This window comes from Betta splendens, chromosome 8 (genome assembly GCF_900634795.4).
Source record: "Betta splendens chromosome 8, fBetSpl5.4, whole genome shotgun sequence".
Lineage (NCBI taxonomy): Eukaryota > Metazoa > Chordata > Actinopteri > Anabantiformes > Osphronemidae > Betta > Betta splendens.
Window position 1 is genome coordinate 8,014,004 of NC_040888.2, and position 26,240 is coordinate 8,040,243.

General features: G+C 45.6%; 2 protein-coding genes and 1 non-coding gene across 10 annotated transcripts; 2 read left to right on the forward strand and 1 right to left on the reverse strand.

Annotated features, from left to right (window-relative positions):
- The first annotated feature begins 317 nt into the window (after positions 1–317).
- Positions 318–4,358, forward strand: pla2g10 (phospholipase A2 group X). 3 transcript variants are annotated; one of them, XR_008695373.1, is made up of 6 exons: positions 318–668; positions 868–1,036; positions 1,560–1,666; positions 2,096–2,183; positions 3,077–4,165; positions 4,218–4,358. XR_008695373.1 is itself a non-coding variant. In XM_055510862.1 (5 exons), exons 1-5 carry the CDS (start codon positions 632–634, stop codon positions 3,117–3,119), a joined length of 444 nt encoding a protein of 147 aa, XP_055366837.1. In that variant the 5' UTR covers positions 318–631; the 3' UTR covers positions 3,120–4,192. The 3 variants fall into 3 exon arrangements, 2 of the variants coding, with proteins under 2 accessions (XP_055366837.1, XP_029015109.1); XM_055510862.1 differs by lacking the exon at positions 4,218–4,358 and having other exon boundaries at positions 3,077–4,192; XM_029159276.3 differs by lacking the exons at positions 3,077–4,165; positions 4,218–4,358 and having other exon boundaries at positions 346–668; positions 2,096–2,327.
- Positions 4,359–4,473: 115 nt separating this feature from the next.
- Positions 4,474–4,545, reverse strand: trnat-cgu (transfer RNA threonine (anticodon CGU)). The gene has a single exon. It is a non-coding gene; the product is annotated as a tRNA-Thr (tRNA).
- Positions 4,546–7,523: 2,978 nt separating this feature from the next.
- On the forward strand, positions 7,524–25,170 carry axin1 (axin 1). 6 transcript variants are annotated; one of them, XM_029158311.3, is made up of 12 exons: positions 7,524–8,679; positions 10,214–10,372; positions 12,663–13,625; positions 16,462–16,602; positions 17,407–17,503; positions 18,137–18,274; positions 20,189–20,727; positions 20,820–20,984; positions 21,068–21,265; positions 21,401–21,508; positions 22,413–22,562; positions 22,987–25,170. In XM_029158311.3, exons 3-12 carry the CDS (start codon positions 12,745–12,747, stop codon positions 23,111–23,113), a joined length of 2,544 nt encoding a protein of 847 aa, XP_029014144.1. In that variant the 5' UTR covers positions 7,524–8,679; positions 10,214–10,372; positions 12,663–12,744; the 3' UTR covers positions 23,114–25,170. The 6 variants fall into 6 exon arrangements, with proteins under 6 accessions (XP_029014144.1, XP_029014146.1, XP_029014151.1 ...); XM_029158313.3 differs by having other exon boundaries at positions 7,524–7,710; XM_029158314.3 differs by lacking the exon at positions 7,524–8,679 and adding an exon at positions 9,099–9,641.
- Positions 25,171–26,240: the final 1,070 nt, after the last annotated feature.

The window sequence follows — 26,240 nt, forward strand, 5'->3', positions numbered from 1 at the left end:
GAGACTGGGTCCATGTATGATTATGAAGAAAAGTACACATTATTAGAGTATAATTATCATAATTACCAGTTGGTTTTATTTGTAGTGTGAAAACCGGCACTGCACGTTGGAAGGGCAACTAAAATATCAAGCATGAGTAAACATGATCTCTGAAATTGGCTGAAAGCTGACAAATATTTGAGTTCTAAATTTAAAGTGATCATAACATAAGTCCACTCACTAATGTTAAAGCCACAGTATTTAATCGGTTTTATGTCTTCCTGTCGGGGAGGAACACCCAGTTTAATTGCGTGATCTGTGCCAGATCTGCTAATCAGGGCATTAAAATACGAAAAAAGAAGAGGCTCCCAAAGTAAAATGATATAAAAACGTTTTCATTGCTACACTACTGGGTCTTCATAAAAACATCAAATGCTACACGCAAACACAAACTGGCTTTTAAAGCTGAGAGATATAGGATCCACCTCCAGGCTGTTTCCTCCAGGGGGCGCAGGGTTTTACAAACACTGGATTAGCCTCTGGCCAATGGATTATTCAGACAGCTACTAAAAAAAGCTCCCCACTCAGAGCTCCACTCGCACAGTGAAAGTGAACCACCCTCGGTGTGGAGCTCAGCTGCCTGTTGCTTGCCATGGCTGCCTTTCATCGACTCCTTCTCCTGCTGTCTGGTGAGTTGCTCATTTTCTTGAAGTGGAGTGAGAGCAGCACAGACAAACAATTTGAAGTGATTTTTGTGTTTGTCAGCATCTTAGCTCTGAGTCAGGTTGACGTGTTTACACAGAGTTTACTGTCACCACCTCCTCCCTGTCAGTTCAGCAGGAGAGAGGGGCGCCTTCCTCCACTTTTACTGTTCGTTGCTCTTTGCAGTGGCCGTGGCCTCCGGCGCGGCACGCAGGTCCCAGCGGACAAAGCGAGGGTTACTGGAGCTGGCAGGAGCCATCAAATGCAGCACGGGCAGGTCCGCCCTGGCTTACATGGTGTATGGATGCTACTGCGGGCTGGGTGGACAGGGCTGGCCCCGAGACCGGGCCGACTGGTGAGGCAGCACTCCTTTAGAGACAGAAAACACAGCTGTAATGCAGCTCAGCGCCTCAGCTGACACTCTGTGTGTGACCCACCTATACATTATATGATGCAAGGGATATAATTCATCCTCAGTGTTGTTTAGCCCCAGCGTGCATGCAGGTTGTTTCCTCTGGAGCCTCCCTCCCGGAGGCTTCTGGTTCCTCTCCTCATGCGCACACACGCTTTTCCGTTTGGGAATGAGTCGAGCGAACCACAGGGCGGAAGCAGGCAATGGTGCCCAAATCCGGCCCATCCGATGGTTGGGTTGAAAACATTTCTAATTGCCGCCTCCTTTTTTTAACGCGTCCACCACAGGACGCAGAACCCCCCACAAACCGGTGACCTGCTAACGATCTGTTGTGAAAACTGGTGGTGATGCTGCTCGGCCTTTAAAATAGTGGTGGTGCGATGGTAACCACAGGGCTGCGACGTCCCGCCCACTGCTTACTTGGTTCCGTAGTCTAGACTGACTTCATTAACGTGTCTTTACGTAGGTGTTGCCACAGACACGACTGCTGCTACGGAGACGCGGAGTATTTGGGCTGTCAAACCAAAACCGGCCGCTACCAGTGGACGTGTGAGGACAGGACGGCCGAATGCGGTACTGACTGTTCAGTAGCTGTCCATATGCAACATATGTACACTGTGTAATGAACATGCTGCACTCAAACCTTTATCCTTAATCGAGTATCAGACTGTGTGTAATGTGCAGACAAGGAGACGTATTTAAGATATTCTAGTTTAGTGATATCACACCCACAAGACCCACAAACCACAGTGATTCATGAGCCTGTATTTACAACATGAGAGGAGGTTTGATACTTTTATAGAGAAGTCAGTATAAAATAAAAATGTATTATAATCTGTTTTCTCTCATTTTTGGATAATTGCACCTCTTTTACTATCAAAACAAGCTAACGCAAACGTCACAGTGTCACTGAGAGCAGCTTTGTACTGTGGCTACTTAGGGTAAATCTGTTTTCCTGCTTGTCACTCAACGGAGTCTTGACGTTCATGTTTTCCATTGCAGACGATTTGAAGGACAGGTGTGAAAAACTGCTGTGCAAGTGTGACCGAGAGGCTGCCAAGTGCTTGAGAAAAGCCCCTTTCATCCAGAAGTATGCCCTGTGGCCAGACTTCCTGTGTGGCTATGATCATCCCACATGTAACATATACTGACACCGCGTCCACATGTTCTGCGTGTCTATTGTAAATACACTTTTATACAGGAAGTTGGTAATTAATAAATTCACATTAAAAGCTTTGATGGTAAATGAGCATTATTTTTAAATAAACCTCCCACTTCTGACTGGAAAAGCGTGTTGGTTAAAGTTGCAGTTTCACATAATAAAGAGGCAACTCGAGCATCCTGTCAGTGAAACTGGGTCAAAGCTCGGCCCGAAGGTCAAATGTTAATCAGCGAGGGAACGATCAGATAGCCGGCGATCACAAGGGCCCTTTTCTCTGCGGCAGCACGGCGCAGGGCAGTGGCTGCCTCTCACCCTGAAGCCAACTCCGCTTGGCTTGTAGATATTTGGAAATATCGTGAGCTAATAGGCAAAGTGAGGTTTTTCTTTTTCTATTTAAAGGCACATGTTCTCATTCCCCTCTAGAGCCAAGAATATACATCAGCTGCCAATATTGTTCCATCAACACTGTTTGCACAGAAAGTCTGACTGAATCTAAGTTACTGAAAGCAAATTAATGCTTAAATGTTCCCTGAAGTCCACAATACAAGTTACTAACGTCACTAAATAGGTATTTAATGAGCTCATTGACTCTTAATGTTTGAACCACGGTGAGAGAAAACCTGACAAGGCCACGATCTCACTGGCTGTTTTCTTTACAGAACTAAAAACAAGACCTAGAACTTTTAAATATCTGACCACACTTGGCTTCGGGTTTGTCCTGAGGATTCACTCCAGCTCCATCAAACTGGCGAACGGAAGTTCTACAATCACAGTCTGATGCTTTTTCTAGAAATTTTATTTTAACATTTGTGTAATTTCAGACCTCGTGGAGTCACTAGAGCGGTTCCTGCTACCAGATTGTGAGGAATCTCCACACAGCCCTCATCTGTTCAGCTTCAATCCAAAGCGTCAAAGCACACACTGCACCTTCTGCTGCAACAATGTTGTGACTGGTAACGTCTCAAAAGTAACTAAACTTTTCCTGCAAGTGCAAGTGCAACCTAGTGCACGTGGATGCGTGTTCTGCCATACATCTTGTTTGAGTACAGTGAGATTATCTACATGCAAGGCTGAGTAAATCGCACAAGCTCAGCTCAGTATTCATGTATTCATTTCCCCACTGCGGGACTATTAAAGGTTTTCTTATTCTTAGTCTTTCTTATGTAGATAAATTCAACAATAATAATAATAATGTGTTTATCGTAAGCACACAGACCAGAAACTCAGCCTCACTGTAACGCCGATGGGCAGAGACAGGGTGAAATAAGAACAGAGGACACTTATTCTGAAGCTGGTTTATTTTACTTTTTCTCTGAAAAGAACAAGCAAAGTTAAACAAATAACAAGAAATAAACAAAACATCTTCAATGTGTTGGCAAGGTACAGTATTACTTTAATGCCTTTTTGGATACATGTTTTTTTTAATCACTGAGAATGAAATCTAACACGTTACCATGGAAACAGACTCCTGGCTGCAATAGCTTAGCTTACTGCTGGATCACAATGGACTAGACAATATGACCTGTTTCACTGATGGGGTAAAGATAATCAAAAAATTTATCTAAAACTAAATAAATCATACAAAATAATATTTAGTCAGAGTCTAAACACAGATTTGTGCAATGTTTGTGTGTGTAATGTTTAAAGCTACTCATTGTTGCACTAAATGTATCATCTTACACCCATTACATCTGCTGCTCCACTGCTCATGTACTGTGGATGTTGCTGACAGAGGTTTTCCCACGCCACTGCAGCAGCTTCCAATTGTTGCCTTCCATTCATCATGTGTGGGTTTTACAAAGGGAAACTTCAGCAGATGGAACCTGTTGATGCGATGGAAGCAAGAACCAGACATGAATAACTGATCGTGCAACATGAAGTGTAACCGTGGAAACTGCTGTTCTGACAAAGTTCTTAGGTGTTATTGGGTAATTGTGTGAGATAAAACATAACAAAACACAGGTTTGTTTACCTTTAGTCTGCTGGTCTTCAAATTAAAAGATAAAGATACACAGATACAAAAACAATAAACACACTAGTTCATTGCTTAGATTGCATTTACATTCTGCTCTTGCTGATCGTATTCACTGTAAATTGCAAGATTTTACATTTACCATAAAGCTGTAACATTAAGCAGTAGTCTCATTATGTGCTGAATCCACAAATAAAGAATAAATGTTTATTGAAAGGCCCAACAACCCAAACAATTGCCAGCAAAAGGCACGGACGGGGTTCGAACCCGCGATCTTCGGTTTACGAGACCGACGCCTTACCACTTGGCCACCGCGCCTGCGCTGAACGCGTCGCGTTTACCTGTTTTGGAGACATAACATAAAAGATTTGCGTCTGTTATATTGCTTTCTGTTACGGTAAGCTTTCGTCCTATATATCCGATGTTCAACCTAGTCCTAACAATGACGCATAGACCGTTGTGGCTGTTCAATAACCGGGTAGCTACTGTTTTGTATTGTTGTAAATTGTCCACAAGAGGGAGCTGTTTACTACCACGTAAGGACAACGTGGCTCCAATGTGTTTAGCCTGCCAGCTACATAGACTCGCTGGTAAAGCAGGTGAGATGACGTTTTTTTTATCGGTTTTAGTTGGTTAGATTTCAACGTTGACACCACCAGCAAGTTCTCAACTATTTAATTTTCAAGTGGCACGAATGAAGCAGATTAAACAACAGGTGGCGCTACTGTACCTACAGACTATGGAAGCCTAATAATGACGCACGCAATACGCAAGGAGACAGTAGAAAGTATGAAAGTAATTTAAGTATTATGTAAGTATTTATCATCCACGTATAATTTGTACATAATATAATGCATTAACCCGTCTTGAACTTTAAGAGTTTATTTAGTAGTCGTGTACTAATAAAACATTATGCGTCCTTTATACAGTGACCAGCGTTTCTCTTATCAATGTTAATGGTTATAAATAGAGGGTAATAAAGGGAAAGGAGCCATTCTGGAGAATAATATGCTCAGCAGGTTGCATCAGCGTACAGAGATGAAAACTCACAATGCTGCGATTATTCCGCACATTATCCCATTACTGAGGTATGATTTGTTTTCCTGGGACCAACTCACACACACTGCTTTCAGGCTCATTTTAATCCTATTTAGACACCTTATTAATCACTAAGAATTTAGGGATTTATATTTTAAATATCAAGACCAGATCACATCGTATCAATCATTATGTTGGTAGCGTAACTTTATTTTTGTCCTGAACGAGTGCTGAACAGACTGAGCTTGCATGGCTAATAACGCTGAGATCCAGCGTGCTGCTTGTAATTCTCTTCTCAGCAATACAATATGCATGAAGCCAGACTGCAGCTTTTCTCTGTCTGTCTTTCTTTTCCAAACATCAAAGATGGATGCTCGCCTGAGGGGCTTTTTTTCCCTTTTTTTGTTGGATCAGATATCCTAGAGGCTGTTTGAAAAATGAATAAGACTCATTTCCGTTGGGAATGAGTTAGCAGTGCAAATCACAGATGTGAAGTGCTCACCTTGACCTGCTTATGGCACACTGTCGGCTCGCAGAGCGGCAGAGCAGCTTTTCTAGGATGTCTCACATCGCTAGACTTAATGCAGAGCGCTTTGCAATGTGAAAGGCAAACCTTAACGAGAAATAACAACATTATGTCACAAGAAATACTGTGTGTGAATGTATATCTCAGTGATGGAGGACGTATCCGACAGTTCATCTGGTAAATGTAAATGCTGCAGGAGCTGCTGGTGTATTTTATAGTGATTGATTTTTTTTTTTTTTTTGCAGCTCTGCTTTTTTAAACCCAAGCCCCCAAAATATCATCACCTGAAAACTACAGTATGTTCCAGTGGATCCACAGATCACATGGATCTGGGGCATTCTTGTTCAGCTCACTCCCTGAGAGAATAAAAAGTATTACTGCAGAAATCTGATTAATTATTTATTGTTTTCTTGCTTTGAAAAAGCATCTAACTTTGTTTTGCTGCTTGTATGAGAATACTCCTGTGCCCCGAGTCTGTGAAAACATTGTCTTCTTCTGTCGAACAGACGCCTGTCGTCTCTACAGCTGCATCTCGTCGTATGTAAACAAGAGTTAGGCTTCGGAACCATTTCCATGTCTGAGTCCCGATGTGTGACCATAAAAATGAAATATGGCCCTGATCACGGAGCCTTGTAGCTTGTTCCTACAACTAGTAGTAGTAAAATGACACACAACTGTCTACGAATGCATCAAGGATTCAAAGAATTATTACGATGAAGGAAATTGACCAGTACTTTTTAAACTGGAACACACACACTCACCAGCCACACCCAGTACCAACGTAGGGCAATGGTTTCGATGGTTTTTAGGCCTTAACCATGGATTTGTATTACTTACTTTTATTACTTACTTATTATTATATGTTTTTCTTACTAGCGTTTATCAATTACTTGTTTCTCTTCAAGCAAAGACTGATACTGATATGAATCACCAAGAAATACTGAAACCTCCAAATTGCAAATTTGTGGATTTCACTGTTTTGTTTTCGCAATTGTTTGCAAAGGAAACTTTGGCGTGAGCTCATGGGTCAGAGGCGATAGAGAGAAATGGGAGCAGACTGGGAGTGATCTTAATTTTAAGACACCAGTGACATGAACATTCCAACTGAAACATTTGAAACATTAGAGGCAAAAGATGAGCAGCTGATGTTAAACATAATGGATAATTTCAGTAGACTGGGATTCTTTGTTACAGTATCAACCACTGCTACACTGACTGGCTGTGTGTCTTCTCTATGTAGCATTAGCGATGTTCCCTATGATTCAGCCCAACACAGACTGGGTTTAAGTGCGGGTAGTGGGCGACACGGCAGGTTTCATTGTGGGACGGCTGAGCTGAACCTGACCCCGGCCACAACCAGAAACGCCAGTGTGAAATCCAGTTGAAAGGCAAAGCAGCTGATAAAGCGACATAACAAAGGCAATATCATTTCTCCCCCTCTCCTCAAAACGCGCGTTCATCTGTCTCCCTGCTCCTTTTGTTTGCATGCATCTCATCACCGACCGGCCCGATTTCCCAACTTTACTCACCAGCGGATGAATAAAAGTTTGAACCAAATGTCACTTTGCGGTTGAAGTGCAACGTGGGAGCAACCACTGTTTCATTTATGATGAGTGTGTAGTTCATTGCTTGATGCGCGCGGACCAATTAGGTGCACATCATTCACGCCTGTTGGGTCCGTTACCATAGCTACAACATGACTGTGCAGACCATCATCTGGTCCTTGTTTCCTCCAATAGGGGTGCACGGCTGAGGCTGTAATATAAAGTAAAGATGCTCGTCATTCAACTACTATGGTAGGAATCAGAGCCAGGTCTGTCAGCAGGCGAAGGCACTGCAGGGCGGCAGGCGGGGGACTGCGCCCAGTCATGGCGGACCAGAGCAACGCGATCCGACGAGCCACGCAGCGGGAGACGGAGGTGAGAGCGGCTACCATTTTGAAATTCAACTCCCCTCATTGTGCGTTGAAAGAGTTGGAGCGAACAAAGCGGCGCCTGATGATAAACAAGATACGCCCCAGCTTTCAGGCTTTGAACGCAACGAGGGACCAGGAGGACCAAAAGAAAGGAAGTGTCACTTTAAATGAAATGCACTCGTTGGACGAAAGCTGAGTCCGCTTGTTCTTAGTTCGAACGGAGTCTGACGCTGCTCGGGGTCAGTTCTGTTTTAGTTGGCGCCATCAAATACATTCCGGTTGAGCCCCGCTTCAAAGGAATAAAAATATGTTTGCTGGAACAGCCGGAAGTAGAGACATGCGTCAAAGGAGTCTTTTAGATTAAATGACAGGGCTTTAGTGTAAATGAATGTACAAATGTGTAAGAAGCTGCACAGATGTGGCCCCAATCAAAGCGAGCTCCCAAATCCCATTAGCCAGAACATCTGAGGAGAAGATGCGTTCAGGGGCCGTCATGGAGGAGCTTTGAGGCCGGGCTTGTTCAAATCAAAGGCCTGAGAGATGATTTTTTTTTCCTCTTTTTTATGTGCGATACTCGTGTCATTCAGAAAAAATAAAATAAACGCGCTCGGCTAATCTGCGGCTTGGAAAGGACAACAGCCAATGCTCCGTGTTCAAGCTTCCCCCCTACCGGGCGGCCCAAGAGTCTGTCGATACGGAGGTTTGATGTTGGATGGAAAATAAGAACCCCCCCCCCCCCCCACCCCCACCCCCCACCACCAAAACACACAACAAACAGCGAGGGCTGGAACACAGAGACTGGAACAGAGGAAGAGGGGCTAGAAAGGGAAGAACCATCGACAGATGGACTGTGCGGTGATTAAAGATGGCGGCGGTCTTTACTGCAGACTACGAAGGACTATTGTGGATCCATAGAGAAGCGGTGGGAGTAGCCTGCGGTCCGGCACCACCAGCCCAAGAAGCTCCCAGTAAGGTAATCCAGAAGTCTGCTTTGAGGATGAGACCCGTGCTTTTAGCAGTAACACACTGTTTGTCGTTGTGTTGTGCGGCGTTTTTTCATGTCAGTGCCACGGCGCCTTTCGTCGCGTCCTCCCTCTCATCAAACGTAGAAGCACATCATTTGATTTGACCGCCGAATGTGAATCCCACGGCCAGACTACTGAAGACCCCCGAAGATCAAACGCCTTCATTATTGCGAATATCTCCTAGCCGTCACGCGTCTGATGGACGGACTTTCTCGCCATTTGGCGGCGGACGCGCGCCTTTTCGGAATTATGTCACCGTGGGAAATATCGGCCTCGTAATAAGATTTCTCCCATCTTGTGGCGACATGGCGTTTCTGTGATCTGGACCGTCCACGGTATAAATCTAGTCCGGGCAAATTGCTCAATGCTCTGTGGCTAATCCAGTCCAAGGCTCGTTAGTCATGATGCATTCAGCCAGGACAAAGGACGTCAGCAGGACTCCTGAATACATTCTCTGACAGCTTTTTCATATTACTCACCATTCATCACAAACGCTGAGTATTTGCGAAGTGTTTTGAACCCCGTAGAGCACATTTGATCCATGAGCTAGCTCCTCACGAGGGATCGGGCTTTTGGCTCGTTTTTGATGTCGTTTCCCTTATTTTTCCCAAACTTTTAGTGAATTCTTTGATGAAAAAGACAGTTTGCAGGGTGGAAGCCTCCATTGTTGGGCTCAGAATGGGCGTCTTGATTTAAACGTCTTAATGGGCTTTTGTTCATCAGCAGAGATAAGCCCGTTTCAGCCGAGGGCCTACAACAGGCTCTAAATCCACAGTGACAGGTGGAACAAAAGACGAGTGAAAAGGCTGAATTGGGGAACGTGAAGTTGTCCTTCGGTGACACTTAACTGCAGCAGAGCGTTGGAGAGGCTAAAACTACACTGAGGGACATTGAACAGCATTTATCAGAGGTTTGTGTTAATGATGAGTGGAAACGTGTGACACGCTGAAGGTTTCTCTGTTCTGACCCAGCTAAGCTTTCGATGGATCACCAGTTCAGAGCATTAAACCTGCTTCTATGGTTCTGGCGGCTCAGTTGCTCAAGGGCTACGGGTTTGTGGGATCATGAGGAACCCTCCGTCCATCCAGCTGTTTCTACAGCTGTTCATCTGATTCACTTTGGCAACCTTTCGGTCATTTTAAGATGAACTGGACGTGAGATGCATTATCGTGTCACATGCCGGTAGCAGAGGTCACAAGTTCTCCCCTGGTGGAGTCAGGGAAGCACTGGGAAGCACAGACATCCAGCTGGGAAAGACTCCAGCGGATCAGTCTGGGATCCTGGATGGGACAGAATGCTGGAAAAGAACAGGGCCTTCATTCATTCTGAGTTGCTGTTGCTAAGATACGCTGTGTGTAAATTTCAATTGTGTAATTACCTGGTAATTACATGAGTGTTGCTGGCGTCACGTCATAAACTAGTGGCGATAACTCTGTCTCTGTTGTGCTTTAAGCAAACTAACCGCATATTTCTTTCTTTTAGGTCCATGCGGATTGCAAACGCAATCTAGTTTCCCATTTCATAGCAACGAGGGGGATGATACCGTCACCGCACACGAGCATGTTTAAAAAGCGCACAATGGAGTGGTCAGTCAGCGGCCGTTTCGCTGGAGGACCTGCGAGGAGCACAATCAGACTGAAGGTACAACACGTAAATCACGCTTTACTCCATCATGGTCATTTGAGAGATTCAAAATATGAGGCAGCAAGTTTGCCAGTGGAGGTAATGTGACTTTTAGGGTTTGCGCCGACAGAGACATGGAGGCCTGAGAAGACGGAACATTACCTCACGAGCGAGTGTGTGTGGCAGTTTAAATGTTAAAATGGCGGTCAACTATCTATCCACTGCCTGAGATTATCATCCATCCATCCATCCATCCATCCATCCATCCATCCATCCATCCATCCATCCATCCATCCATCCATCCATCCATCCATCCATCCAAAGCAAAACCTCATCTAAAAAACAATCAAATAGAAAGAGCTGAAAAGGTGAAAGTACAGTAGAGCTATTACACTGGGAATGATTCAATAACCCACCTCTTGGTGAGGATGGGTGCATGGTTTTTGACTGGTGGTCTAATTAAGGATGCCAGTCAGATGCGTTATAGGACACTGGGAAAGCGGAGCTTCTGCTGCTTAGCCGTCCGTCACCGAATCCCGCAAAACCCCGGAGTCCACGCGTAGATGTGACACCGATGACAAACACGGAAGCTGTCATGTCTAAGCACGCGCCCATCCTCGCCCCGCATTTCACCGGTGTTACTACTTGAGCCGGAGAGGGAGGGGAGGAGACGCCGGCAGTTTGTGTAATGAACGGGCGAGGCGCTGTGCATCACCATCCCCTCAGCCGCTCCGCACACAGGGACAGACAGCCATGGAGCGGCGGAGAGCGGACTCGCCTCTTTGTTATTTCTGAAGTCCGGGGCACTTCGCAAGCGCGACACCGATGGCGGCGGCTCGCGTCGGTCCCGACGGCCAGCGCACGGGAGAGCAGCGAGGACACGCGCACCGGTGAAGTATGTGCCACTTTCCGCCCCCCCCCCCCCCCCCTCTCCCCCTCCCTTCCTCCCTCCCTCCGCGGCGCACAGATTGGGATTGCGGTAGTCGGGTGATCCGTGATCGCTTCGCAGGTTCGAAGTGTGTTTCGCGGATTGACGTGGGGTTCCCCGCGCGTGCCGTGACGGCGGGGAGACGCGCGCGGGGGACGCGCTCCGCGTTCGGCCGCGGGAGCTGTCGGCGGATATAGCGCAGATATTAATAGGTGAATAGTGGGACAAAGTTGTGCACTTGTCGGTCGCCTTCTGAAAGGCCTGCGTGTGTGTATGTGTGTGTGTGTGTGTGCGGAGTTTGTTTCTGGCCTCCCCTCCCCCACCCGCCGCCGCTGATCCGCTGGTTGTGGAGAGGCCAAGACACGAATGTGATGAGAGGCTCACTTCAAAGGAACACGACGGCGATTCTGAAATAGACAGAGAAAAAGCGCGTCTCCGGAATGAAGCTGCCTGCGGCTGAAATCACGCCTAACCCTAAAGGTTCCGGTCCGGTCCGGTCCGGCCGCACACCTGTGACCGCGGGACCGCTCGTTTCACTTGCGTCTCCGAACGTCTCCGGTGCCGACGTGTCCTTACGCACAGGTGGAGGAACCAGATGTCGTATTCCGTAGAAATGACCACATTTGTAGAATTTTTTGGTTCGGTCCACCCGCCGCCGGTGCGCAGTGCACGTGCAGCTCGCACTTAAGGGTCGTGGGGAGAATATCGCTGTTGCCTTCACAGTCTTTGTTTAGTGAGGTAATTGACAGCATCTGCATCAGACGAGACCGGGAGTGGGTGGGACCTAAAGGGAACGGTGATGGAAACCATTACAATCTTTATTTTAAGATTGAACAATGAACCAGGCTTTACTTTGAAATAATCATTGTGTCGTTCGTGTTGGAAGATTGTGTCGCTGTAAAAGGGGCTGCGGTTGAAGAGCAGCAAAGCTCAGGGACAGTAAATAAAGAGAAGGATGTGCCCTTGAACACATCCCTTCGATCATGACCCAGGAATCAAGAACGTATCATTTACAGTTCAAACCTTCCAGGTTTCTACAAATGTTGAACATTTTAATCGTGTATAATGTCAGAGCGATGAGTTTTTTCATTCAAATCAGATGAAAATGCAGCAATAAAAACTGTAATAACTTGAATAATAGAGCAGAATTCTACAAATTCCTCATGAGCTATTGGTCGTCTGATAGGCAAACGACACGTAATTAATAAAGTTTGCACAGACTTCACTTAAACTGGGCATCAGTAAATTAAATATTATTGGAGTAATTCACATACAGTATTAATGTTTCATATAATAGTGCTGCTCTGTGCATTTGGCCCTAGTCCATCTTTCAGTCATGTAATAAAAGCATGTCTCATTTAACATCTTTCCTTTTTGCAGGTTTTTCTTTGTGGCGCAGGCGGACTTCTGGGTCTTGTAGTCGTGCTGCTCTACAGAAGTGTGATTCGCGGCCGCCGGGACTATGAGCGTCAGCGACCAAAGGGGCTTCCTAGCAGACCTGGGAGGCACCTTCACTGAGGATGCTCCCAGACCTCCAGTCCCAGGAGAAGAGGGGGATCTGGTGGGCGGCGATGGACGCCAGCACAGCAGCCTTGGCTGCTGCTCAAAGAACGAAAGCCTCAAATGCGAGGCGTCTGTGGCTACACCCAGGCGACCCGACTTGGATCTGGGTTACGAGCCAGAGGGCAGTGCCTCTCCCACACCACCCTACTTAAAGTGGGCAGAATCTCTCCATTCCCTCCTGGACGACCAGGATGGCATCCATCTCTTTAGGACTTTCCTCAAGCAGGAGGAGTGTGCAGATATTCTGGACTTCTGGTTCGCATGCAGCGGATTTCGCAAACTTGAAGCCAACGAGGGTAACGAGGAGAAGAAGGTGAAACTGGCAAAGGCTATTTACAAGAAGTACATCTTGGACAACAATGGGATTGTTTCCAGACAGATTAAACCAGCAACCAAGTCCTTCATCAAAGACTGTCTGTCGAAGCTCCATATTGATCCTGCAATGTTTGACCAGGCTCAGACTGAGATACAGACGATGATGGAGGAAAACACCTACCCTCTATTTCTCAAATCTGACATTTATTTGGAATATACCCGGACAGGAGGAGAGAGCCCCAAGCTGTACAGCGATCAGAGCTCGGCGTCTGGGAACGGGAAGGCGCTGTCGAGTTACCTGCCGACCCTGAACGAAGACGAGGAGTGGCGATGCGACCAGGAGGCGGACGAGCAGCCTGAGCGCGAGCCCTCGCCGAGCAAGCGGCTCACGCAGAAGCTGCTGATGGAGACGGCGCCGCATCGGGCCGGAGCCGGCGCGAGGTTCCAGGACACTCACGAGTACAGGTACAAGCTCCCACTCTCCAGCAGCCGTCACTTCAGCGCCGACTGCACAGCGTTTCTCTGCAAACTGCTGAATTAGGAATAAACAGGAGCCTCCCACACCGGCATGAGGGCCGCCTCAAGTTTGAAAGGAAAGTCTGAGTGCAGCACAGCAGAGGGCTGAGATCAGAGGCGAGTGTTGCGCTGATGTGTTTTTGCACCTGTAGCAGGGAGTGTTAGAGGCGGCAACAGAAGCTTGAAAAATAGCTGTTAGAGTTTTTTTTCTGCAGGCTGGATCCATGGTCTCGTCCATCAGAGTCAGATGAAACATCATTTATTTGTCACTTTAATGTGCCTGTAAATGCGTAATTCGTGGGCTGTTCTGTTAAAGGACTAACTTCCACACAACTGCTTGACTGTTTGTTGTTAGAAAACTGAAATGTCCTTTTTGTGGACGTAATTTCCATCTTTGCCAACCTTGGTATGAGAAACTATGTAAAGTGATAAAGTATCACTTGTTTGAAACTATTTTACTCTTAATATAATCTGCATTACACACAGGTGCCACTGGTTTATCCCATAGTGTAAACATACAGTAAATTAGTTTTCAGTAGAATTAAATGACTGCAGTTGTTCAGTGGGTGGGTTGGTTTTCACTTTAATGTATTTTCAGTAAATGGAAAGCTGAAAGTCAGACTTTTATTAATCTGTTGATTACACTTTGACTGATTCCACTGAATTAGAGGTATTCAGTATTTGTCACTAAGCATCTGTTTCCAGGCTGAAGGACAGTTCACGTCACCACAGGAGAAGCACCGATATGAACTGTAAAGTGTTTGAATTGCTTTTAGCTACTTTACAGTAGTTTCATGCTCTGCGGTTGATTTACAGCTCGATGTACTGACAGCTGGCGGGTTTTGAAAGGAATGAATGGTTGAATGTGCTTTGACTGTGCAGCTAATTACTGTTCGTGCTCAATATCGTCTGAGATAAGATCTTGTACAAATGTTGAACAAGTTGAAAGTAGCTTATCATTAGCATCTCAGTTAAATGTTTTCACAAGGGGACAAAGAAGGTCAAATCAACTGATAGTAACAACTATTACAACATGTTTGTCTTCCTTTATCCTTTATTTATTCATTGTCTGTCTGGTAGCTTTTGTCTGGACTGATCCAGATATACAGAACACTAACACAATGCTATGTAGTTTGTAGGACTACAGGCCTCTTCTGTAGGACAGAATTAAATGACATTAAATGATGTCTGTTGTGAATTGACCTTCAGGGAAGCTGTAGGGGTGTAAGAAGTGTGTGTATGTGTGTGTGGGGGGTATCTTTGAAATTTACAGAATATGAAACTAAGCAAACACATTCTCTGGATGAACAGGGTTGTGTGGAAACCGCAGCCAAAGGCGATTTTGTTTGACGTCCATGTTTTCTACAAAACATCTAATAGGAAAGAAGCAGCTGTTTCCCAGGCGTTTAGGTTCATTTTCACATCATTTTTTCAGGCATTTGGGCTGGAATCACAGAAAGACACGCTCCATTTTTCAGTAGCCTTTTAGCATCAGCCACTGGGTTTCGGCGGCAGTAAATTTTACATCGCTCGCGTCTGATCTCTTCGGAGACGAGCAACAAAAGACATTAAACCCTCTTTGGGTTCGGCTTTAAGGACGCCGATGACATGAAAGAGAATGGCCCGTACGTTCATTAATACTTGGAGAGAGTTTGAGTTCGGAGACGCGAACCGCTCGGTTTTGTTTTTATTCAAGATAGACTCGCACTTCAAAGAGAAGCCTTCTTTGTTTTTCTTTATAAAAAGTTGTTTTTGCCTTTGACTGATCTTTTGAGGCATAAATCTGCATTCTAAACTCAGACTGAGATATGCATGGAATAACAATGGTATTTCTCCTGTTCGGCTTTTGGAGTCATACAGTGACTTAATTATGTTGGGATCGCGGTGGGATCTCTGGTGAAAGGAAAGAATCTCCTTTCGCTCTCATTTAGAGGCTTTGTTGACTTTATTAATAACTAAGGTCAAGCAAAGCAGATGGGAACCGAACCCTCCATCGACAATAGAGCAACAAGCAGCCACGTGTCCAACGCCACGGTGCCTTCGAGCGCCCTGTGTAATGTGTGATAAATGCTCCGAGGACTATGAGCAGTTATGCACAAACCCATTTCCCATCTCATCTATGTTGCATTTCTACTACAGACTTCCCACTGTCTCTTGTCATTTCCTTTCATGTCTCCTTCTGAGACGCTGCCAAGTAGCATTACAACTCGAAAAAGTCAATTTGGACCGACTCCACTTTATATTTGCTCCAACCCTCCGCAGTAATTATTCATTGTTGCTTAGTGTAAATGCTAATGAAATCAGTTGGTCACAGAGGTTTGGGCTTGAACCGCGGGTGAGGGGAAGGAAGCTTGGGATAAATGCTTCAGGGAATTCCAATTTGAATAAAAAGAGATGATGTCGACTATCTATTATTCATGTGTGTAGAGCCATGTGAGAAATGTGTTGTTCAGCAAAGTCGATGGCTGCAGATATAACTGGTGTCAAATGGAGCCTCACTGTCTTCCTGCAGATCGGATGCAGTAGCCTAGTATGGAATTACATGTGTTTGGCATATTCCTTCATTACTGTGCATCAGAATGTGAGTGATGATTTAGGTTACAGATGGTTCTGTAGATTCTTTGGGAAGAATCAGATCATTATTAACTTATTATTTAGACTTTTAAAAAGACAAACACTGGGATTTGCACATATGAACTATTCCGACATTAATAATTCATTTGAACTAGCGTATGGATTTCTTCAAGCCAGGCATTTTCTTGATTGTGTGCCCTTTCTTTCCCAGACACACGCCGTGCCGGGAGCCCACAAACCCGTATTACGTCAACACCGGCTACGCTGTGGCACCGGCCACCAGCGCCAACGACAGCGAGCAGCAGAGCTTGTCCAGCGACGCAGACAGCATTTCTCTGACCGACAGCAGCGTGTACGTCATTAACTTCACATTAATATTGCAGTGTGCTTGGTTCTGCTTCTGTCGTCAAAGCAAACAGCGGGTCGAGGTGTGTCGGAATTTGTCTCTGAGAAAACAAAGTTGTGACGTAAGAGGCCTCAGCGGCTCATTAACAAACCAGACGAAGGTTTTATCTCAAGCTGGTTCAAATCTGAAAAACCCACTAGGTGTCTTTTGTTATCAAAAGGTAAAGTTTTTATTGTAGAAAAAAAAGTAAAAGTACATTTGTTGTTCTTTCAGAGAATCTAGTCCACACACGAGACAGCGCGCTTTCACCGCATGGGATCAGTTGCAAGCTCATATTCCAACTTTCGGCGTGAAACCAGGCGCGAGCTGTTGAAAGAAGATTTGAAGAATAATGTTTTTAGGTGCAGAGATGGCGCTGGGGAAATAAGCTCCTGCAAAAAAAAAAAAAAAAAAAAAACTTCAACGCCTGCACAACTGGACCAAAATGGGTTGAATCGGAATGGATTAGAGGCCGTTATCAGCTAATTGGTGCAGGGCTTCCAGCGCGAGAGAGTGTAAAACCCAGCATGGCCAGTGCCGCGTGGCATCGGACCGGTGGATGTGTTAACATGTAACTGGAATCTGCCAGACCGCTCGCGGTGCGGGCGGGAACACAATGAGCGCGGGAGAATTACCTGTCCCGCTGCACTGGAGGCTCACTGGGTGCCCGTTCGAGGCGGAAATGCAGCGGAAAAAGCTGCCGACTTCAAAGCGGCTTGTGTTGTTTATTCATGAGAGGGTTTTAAAAAATGTCTTTGTTGTTAATTCCAGCGATGGAGTTCCACCCTACAGATACCGCAAACAGCATCGCCGAGAGATGCATGAAAGTGCCAAAGCAAATGGGCGAGTGCCACTACCTCACATCCCAGTGAGTTATTCATGGGTTATTTCCTTCCTGCTCACTTTCTGCCACTACACCTCCCTCCCTCTCTCTCTGACGGTCTGTCTCTGCCTCATTTTTTCTGTTTCCACCATTGGAGATGTGCATATTTAAGCGCCGCTGTGTCGCAGGGCCTGTGATGGAGTATAAGAATAGCTGATGGTGTAAGAGAAGGCTGTCTAAATGCGGCTTGATGCTCTGCTAAGCTGCTGCGCGCTGAAGCCTAGCAGACATGAAGCCTCCCCCGTGACAGCCCCGGCGCGTCCCGCTGCAGCTTAGGCTGTCTTTTGGAGACCCGCGGCCCTAATTAGGCCTCAGAGTAAAGAGTCAAATTAAAACTCAACACCCAGGGTCCTATTAGGATGCGTGAGTTGACTGTAGCGCTGCCATTTCCCTGCACCAAAACAAGTAATCACAGATTTACTTCACTGGTGAAAAGATGACGGATGGGGGTTATAGGTTGTGTTTTTATTAATGCCGGTTTGATTTTCACGCTTTTATTTTGATAGGCTTCTTAGTCTGGCTTTGAAATGCGACTGTCCAACATTATGTCACATTTAATATTCTTCCGTTATACTTTAACGCCTGCCGCTGATTCACGTACGACCTGCCTTTCACCAGCGCACCCACCGCATTCCAAAGGACATTCACGTGGAGCCGGGGAGGTTCGCCGCGGAGCTGATCGGCCGGCTGGAGGGCGTGCTGAGGGAGCGCGAGGCTCAGGAGAAGCTGGAGGAGCGACTGAAGCGAGTACGAATGGTATGCGGACTCCGCTTTGCGCCGCTCCAAGCACAACCGGGACCGCTGTCTTGGTCATTTTGGTGGAGATGTGAGTGAGCAGCATTTTTCAGCGAGGTTAACAGTGGAGGTCTGACCTGCAGAGGAACGTTAACAAGGAGCAGCGTTTCCTGGAATTTCATTACTCTTTACTCTGGAAAGTTAAACAGTGAACTCGTGCAGCTCAGTGTGTGCGTCCTGAATCATTCAATGTTAATATCAGAGGGCACTTTTTTCACTTGGCGTGACTCTAAAGTCATTAAGTTGAATGAATAGTTGGGATGGTGAATAGCTGTTGGTGGAGGAGTATCAGCAGATAACAGGGAAGCGCTTCCCGGCACACGGGGCTTAAAATTTCCCGTAACAAAGGAGACTTAAATCCGTCTGGCCTTAATGAAATAATGAGGCCGGCTTTCTGAACGGGGAATAAAAAACGCATTATGAATCATTTGGAGAATTCCGCACTTGGCCTGTCAGCGTTCTGGCTCTGTCCATCAGTCGGATGGAGCACCTGGACGCTCGGCCACTTGTCAGCTTGGAACAGCGTGCCGCCTGTTTGATGTCACTGGAGCGGCTGCCACAGACGAAGCCCCCCTCAGAACGCCGAGCCAGGAATTAAGTCTCAAGGCAGAGCGTCTACGCGGCTTTGGCGCCGGGAGGGGGGACGCTGGCATCACGCGGCTCAAGGTTTGCTTTATTAAAACCTAGAGCATGAAATAAGTGATGCTCCGCGCCTCCGTTCAAGCAACCGCTTCAGCTCTTTAGGGTTCGAAATGACACCAATTTAAAAAACTGTCCGCTTACGACTACCTGCTTCTTTGCTTCAGCTCTGTCACATCAGCTGCTGAAAGCGAAATGACATCTTCTCTTGATGCGATTGTCTTGGAACAATGAGCCCAGTGGGGTTTTTTTTGCGCTGTGCACCGGATCTTTAACGCACAAAAGCAGCAGTGTGCGGTTCCAAATTGCGAGCACAACGGCAATTGCTTAATTGAATTGGATTTTGATTCGGAGGTAACGTGACAACGGAGCGTAGGACCGTCAATGAGCTAGATTGTCGTGAGTGAAGGACAAGAGGGAGACTCGGATGAAGATGCCGGAGTGGGTCGAGGAGGTTCTAGCAGGCTCAGCCCAGATGGACCCATTAACTTAAACCCATTTCAGAAGATCCTTTACATTATTGTAGAATGTGAAACAGTACTGGGCGCAGGGATGTTCAGAGCCAGCTCTTTGATACGGACTTAGAAATGACGATCAATAGAATGAGAACAGAGTTTCTGGCATGTTCACCAGTAAAGTTTTTACAGCTTATTCACAGAACTGCCATGAAAGGTCCGGGCACAAATACAAGTGAAGCCCCGGCCCACCGTCGTCTCTTTGTTCTCGCCTCTCAGAGGCAGAGTGTTTCTAACTTTACACAGGAAGCAGAACAAATGAAAGCTCTGCTCCTTTCCCAGCATTTAGTGTAGTTCAGCCCATGATAGATACGATACACGAGCCTGCAGTCTGCACTTGCAGCGTATAATATTCCTGTGTTGTGTGTGTGTGTGTGTGTGTGTGTGTGTGTGTGTGTGTGTGTGTGTGATCCCTTTGAGAGCCTCTGTGGCTGCACAGCCCCCCCCCCCCAGATTCTGTCCCACTGCCATCTTATCCCAGCCGCTCAGAGCTGGAACTGCTCAGTTACACTTGTCATTACATGAAGTAACAGAAATGTGCTCACCGTTCTGACTGAAGCTGCCCTTTGCCTGCAAAGCTGCACTAATATGTGGTTAAAACCCGCCCCCAACAAGCAAGATTTCAAACCTGCTACGATAAAATGTGAATATATAATATTCAGAGCATGCAGATTATTTTCTCAACATGCTCTGTTTCTTTGTTTCTGCTTCTGGACCAAAGGAAGAAGAAGGCGATGAAGTCGTCATGTCCACAGCCACTTCATTATCCAGTCACAGGTTCCCCCCTGGTGCTTATCTGCAGAACTACAACTCCCGCTACGCCGACGTCGCCTACAGTGGTCCAATACTGAGGGACGCTCACGAGGAGAACCCCGAGAGCATCCTGGACGACCATGTCCAGCGGGTGATGAAGACTCCCGGCTGCCAGTCACCGGGGACGGGCCGCCACTCTCCCAAGGCCCACTCCCCGGACGGCTTCCCAGCTGCCAAAGGCCCGGGATTCGCTACGGCGTCGGCTCAGGGCAAGAATCCCTCCAGGCACGGGTTCAAGGGCGACGCCAGCCACCTTTACCACCACAAACACGTGCACCATGCTCACCATGCGGGCGTGGGGAGGCCCAGGGAGCCGGCGGAGGCCGAGGCGGCCGTGCGCGTGTACGGCACCTTTCCCTGGAGTGTGGAGACAAGTCATTACGAACCCAAGCCTCGCAGCTATGCAGACGGCGTGGGGTTCAACCCCACGGAGCATTCAGGCTACAGGTACGCACCCAACTCTGACCTCCCTAAAATAACACAATGCTATTGTCTTTGCTTCTTACTTACTCGATCCTTCCACTTCTTTTGGGGTTCAGTAGCAAAAGTGGCGCACAGTGTAAACGAGTGTTGAAGAAAGGTGAGGATGGGCGGACCCATGACATGGTGGGGCCCACAGAGGAGATGGAGAAAAACCAGAAGATCCTGTTGTGGCTCATGGAAGGACAGAAGGAGATGGTTCAGCATAAGAGGAGCCCGTACGGGTCAGTAGCTTTAGCTAGGTTAGTTTGAAGTACCTGTGTGTGTAAAGTTACCTTGAGTGTACTTTTCTTTGTCTGCTTCTTAGGAGCACCACCGGATCCAAACGAGCCCCGGGTCTCACAGCAGCCGAGTGGTCGGGGACGGTGCAGCCGTCTCACCCCTTCATCCAGGATCCCACCATGCCCCCCAATCCAGCCCCCAGTCCGCTCATCCAGCTGGAGGAGGTCCGGCGGCGGCTGGAGGAGGAGAAGATCAAGTCCGGAACGGTCCAACCCAAACAAAGGTTGGTGATCGGCTCTGTCCAGGTAGTTAATCGACATTCTTCTGACAGAGTCGTTTAACGTGAGGGAGTAGTAGATCTGCTGTGTTAGTCTTGGCACCGGTCTGTTTCTAACCACTGGGGTTGTTCGGTCCTCAGGTATGTGATGGAGGTGATCCAGAGGGGCCGCACAACAGTCAGGCCTGCTCTGTTCCCTCCACTCAGTGTGGTGCCGGCCGTGTCCGACAGCAAGCTCTCCCAGCCCGAGTACGTCCACTGCCTTTAGATTCCTCCCAGCAGCTCACATCCTTTAGCGTTATACCTAAAAGCTTAGTTACCCAGAGCTGTTTGTGATGTTTACGTGTTAGTGCTATCCTTAATTCCCTCCTCTGTGTTTTGTGCTTAAATCAGTGCCAGCCTGCATTTTCACGCCTATGTGATGGCAACATCACATCTCTTTCATGTTATTCCCCCGCAAAGAGCAAAAAGAAGCTCACAGTGTATGTTGGAGGACTGGGAAGAAGGTCTGGTTTGATGTTTTGTAAGAAGCGCGACTGTTTGATGTCTGACCGCCCTGTCAGAGGAGTGCTTAACAGACGGAGCGGGGCAGGAGAGCTGAGGAGGAGGCAGATGAAAGGCAGATTATGTGGCATCTCCAGTCGGCGAAGCTGCCGGACAGGTCCGCGAGTAGCAGGGTTCAGAACTCTGTGTGTTCCTGGATCGCGGCTGACTGAACCTTTTATCGCCTCTGAACTTCAAAATGTCTGAAAGATTAGAACTTGGATAAGATGAAAGAATATATGAGTTGCTCTTACTAAAATATATATGGGACTCAACAAACATATTAGAGTAGCAGTAAGTTATACTCACCTATTCAGATTCACATGAAACACCAGGAGGTTAGCTACTCATTACTGGTCTTTCCACTGCTTCTTGTAATTGGTCATATTGATTTGAAGGTTCAGCCCTGATGTAGAAGCTCCTAATGAAGTGTTGCTCAGTTCCTGTGAGCTTTTGTAACTTTGTTTACCTTAACCTTAGCACTCACTCATCCATATATTGAGCGTTTTGTTCTTCACTGCAAAATCTCTGAATTAACTCTTAACTTAAAAGCTGGATTTCGTCAGTTTGTAAATCTTAAAAATTATTTTCAGTTTTTCTTTGTTTGCAGGCACAAGGTCGCAAAGAAGCAGCCGTGCGAAAACACGACCGTGGCGTATTACTTTTGCGAGGAGCAGATCCCGTACAGGACATTTGTCAAAGGGAAGGTTGTCACTCTGGGCCAGTTCAAGGAGCTGCTGACAAAGAAAGGAAATTACAGGTCAGGTTTGAGGAAACAGTCATAGCGACACATTTGAATATGTGAGCATATGCATTGAATATGTGATAAATCACAAAAAAGTCACAAAATGTGTCAGACGCCTTCTAAAAACTGGCATTTTCTGATATTTTTTCCCCTTTTTGTCTTGTTCTTTCTTTTTTCCTTTTTTATTTTTTTCCTTTTTCTTTCTACTTTTCCCTTTTTAATAATGATACATTTTATAATCACACTGACGCAAGTGTGTCATTGGTTGATTTTGAAAAGTTGCAGCTCACGTTCAAAATGTCTGACAATGAAAACTGACAGTGAATGCAACAATTCTGTTATACACAGTATATTGTGATGTACTAATTCGAAATAAGGGCCCTATGAGATTACTTATGTGTTGTCAAAGTCTGTCTGCCTTTGTTGTTTGCCCCTTCAGGTATTATTTCAAGAAGGTAAGCGACGAGTTCGACTGCGGGGTGGTGTTTGAAGAGGTGCGGGACGATGACGCTATCTTGCCCATCTTTGAGGAGAAGATCATTGGGAAAGTTGAAAAAATTGATTGACGTGGATTTGGTAAAGTGGACAGAGTTGAAAAGACGTGTGATGAAGAGGAAGTGTTCTTAGTGAGGAGCAGAAAATGAAATGATGCATTAATAGACCCGAAGAGAAAAAGCCAACGATGGCTACGGCAAATAAGGGTTGGACAAGACAGAAATTGACATTAATTTACTTCTTAGGGGTGTAACGTAGCATTGTAAAGTTTACTAGACATATGAAGTGCTGTTAAAGCGACATATTTTTGATATGATGCATCGACTTCTAAGTAACCGCACTCATTTTTATATGTATTGGTACCAGATGTGTACAGTTTGTTAAAAGACAACGTTTTGTACTTATGGAATCATTTAAAAAGCTAATTTTCCATCCCAACAAAGCTGAAGCATCATCCCTGTTGAAAACTTTTAAAATAGGGCTGATTTTTCTTTTACTTTTCGTTATCGTAAGAGCCGTTTGGACTGTTTCAGTATTTTACTTAGCAGTACAGTACTTAATTTTGTTAAGCTGCACTTTAATTGAGTTCTACTGTGTGGTCAAAATGTATTTATGTATTTGTAGCCTGTGGTGGCTGTGGTCTCTTTTAAAAAAGCACAATCGTAATCATAATGTAGCCAACGGATATGTTTATTTACATTTATCCAAAAACCCATTAGCAGTTAAGAAATGGCCTTGTAACAGCACGGCACACGCCAAGCTGATTAGTGATCAGTTCAATATCTATGCAAGTTACTTAAAATTGTGGTACCTAATCAAAAATACAACAGTGCAGTGTACAGTGCAACGTCTGTATTCATAAAGGCCACGCGTACTGTAGTATTAGTAACAAAACATTTCAAATCAAGTAGTAGAGGATTGTGTTAATGTAGCCTTTTGTGAGATACTTGATGCAGGTTGTCGATGAGTCATTTGACCTTTTTACGAACAGGAATAGAGAGTCTGAGAGTTTTGTGCAATGAAGATCATCAGAGTTACAGTCAGCGTTTTGTAGTAGAGCTGATGAGGGCTAACAGATACAAATGTTACACATGTTTACGTTTTTTTTTCAGCTTCTTTGCATGCGTGCGTCTCTGATTTCCACGACTTCAGCCTTTCATCGAGCTTGTTTCAGGACTAGTCTCTTCTCTGTAGCCTGGTTCATGACACGTGCGTCTTGTGCGCGTCTCACGAATGTACACAATGCAAGTTCACATCACATTACACCAAAGACAAAAGAGTAGACGATAGACGCCGCCTTGGATTCCTCTGACACGTGTATGGATTTCTTTATGTAGGAACGCTGAAGGACATTTTCAATGAGCTTTCTGATGCGCCCTCAACTCCATCAGAAACATTCAGCAGAAGCCTTCATGAGGCTCATTCAGAATGTGTTATTACTGTGATTCAGAAGATGTCCCAGACGAAATAATTGAGCCGTCCCGCTCTTCGGTAACACAGATGATGCTTTAGCACTGGACAAAAACAGAATTATGGGTCGGCCACCTTGTGTTGAGAGTATTTTTATTTTTTTTTTGTAATACATTATGGTGCTGGAGTCCACAGTGAGGAATGTGCTACACAAGCCTTTTTTATAATGAAGTAATGGACATGGAGGCGATTGGACGTTTCATAGAAACCCAATGCACGATTTTAATTTTATTGTATTTTATTTTGCAATGGCTGGTTTTGATGATGTCCTTTTTGAGATTCCTAACTTAAAATCAAATTAATATATTTAGTGCATTTGCCTGCTGTAGTTCAAATTATATGTTTTTACACATGATGAAGTTAAATTCATTGTGTCATCTCTAATTTTCTTGTTTCTTCTTGTTTACTGTGAAATACGTTATGTGTATATATTAAACCGTTGTGCCTTTACTGTTACCATGGTAATGACATGTACAGTGTGTTTCGGTCAAATGTGCTAGCTCTTTAGTGCTTTGTAACCTTTTCCATGTAAATATGGGTTTCAACAGACTCCTACCAGCAGCCCAGACAGCACATTCACAACCCTGGACCTGTTCCTGCTAACTAGAGTGATTAAAAGGTGCCTGGACAATAAAAAATGACTACATGCAATAAATCAGCTGCTGATGTCAGCGTGGAGTTTCTACTAAATATCTAAAAAGGGGCTAGAAATTTGTTGATTTGTCGGAGAGTGGCGAGCTATAATGTATTATGAGCACCGCTGCAGTAACTTGCGGCAAACGGCAGAGGGCGCTCTTAGTCAGATAATCGTGGATGTGGAGGAACCCCACATCGATCCATCTTCCAAAAACAAGAACAAACATGTAGTGTAGGATGACATCTTGAAATGAATTATGTCTACTGATCAGAAAGTAGAAAACCGTCTGTGAATCTGCTCATAAAACCTTATAACAAGTAACTGTCATGATCAGAAACAGATGACACAAACCCTACATGCACTGATGAAATCCTATAGTAACCACCACTTGTAACTAATTTGGTGGCTCTCCTGTAATGGCAGCCAAATGCGCTAGTACAATAACAGAACTGTAAACAAATACAATAAATAATTACAATCAATTTTCCCGCGGATGTTATCGCAATTTGTGCTGCTTTTACCTTGATTCATAGCAGTTAATCAACGCTTCATACCAGAGAGCTGCTTAAATGGACCACACACACACACACACACACACACACACACACACACACACACACACACACACACACACACACACACACACACACACACACAGCTGCTTCTGGCATATTGCGTTAGCTCTGCTCCATCATTTTCACGCCAGTCTCATCCCACGGGAATGGACTCACGATTTATCACCACAGTGTAAAAATAAAAAAATAATAATCATCTCTTAGGGAGACGGCAGCAGGATGTTTAGCCAGCGGCTAAAGCCATGTTTAGGAGTTAAATGGCGGAATACGACCACTAATTGGATGATTGGATGTTTTTAATTAAAAGTGCTCAAGTCTTTACAGCAGCGGAGTCTCATGAACACATCTGTACAGCTGGAGAGCAGGTGTTTGGGCACGATTATTTGACACGTTGTCATCTTTGTACCTGTTAATGCTATCAGACGTGTCCTTCCTGTCAACATCATTTGTTTCTTGAGGACTGTGTGTCTGTTTCTTTGAGACATGAGTCAGCACACAAGCACTTACTGCTCTGGT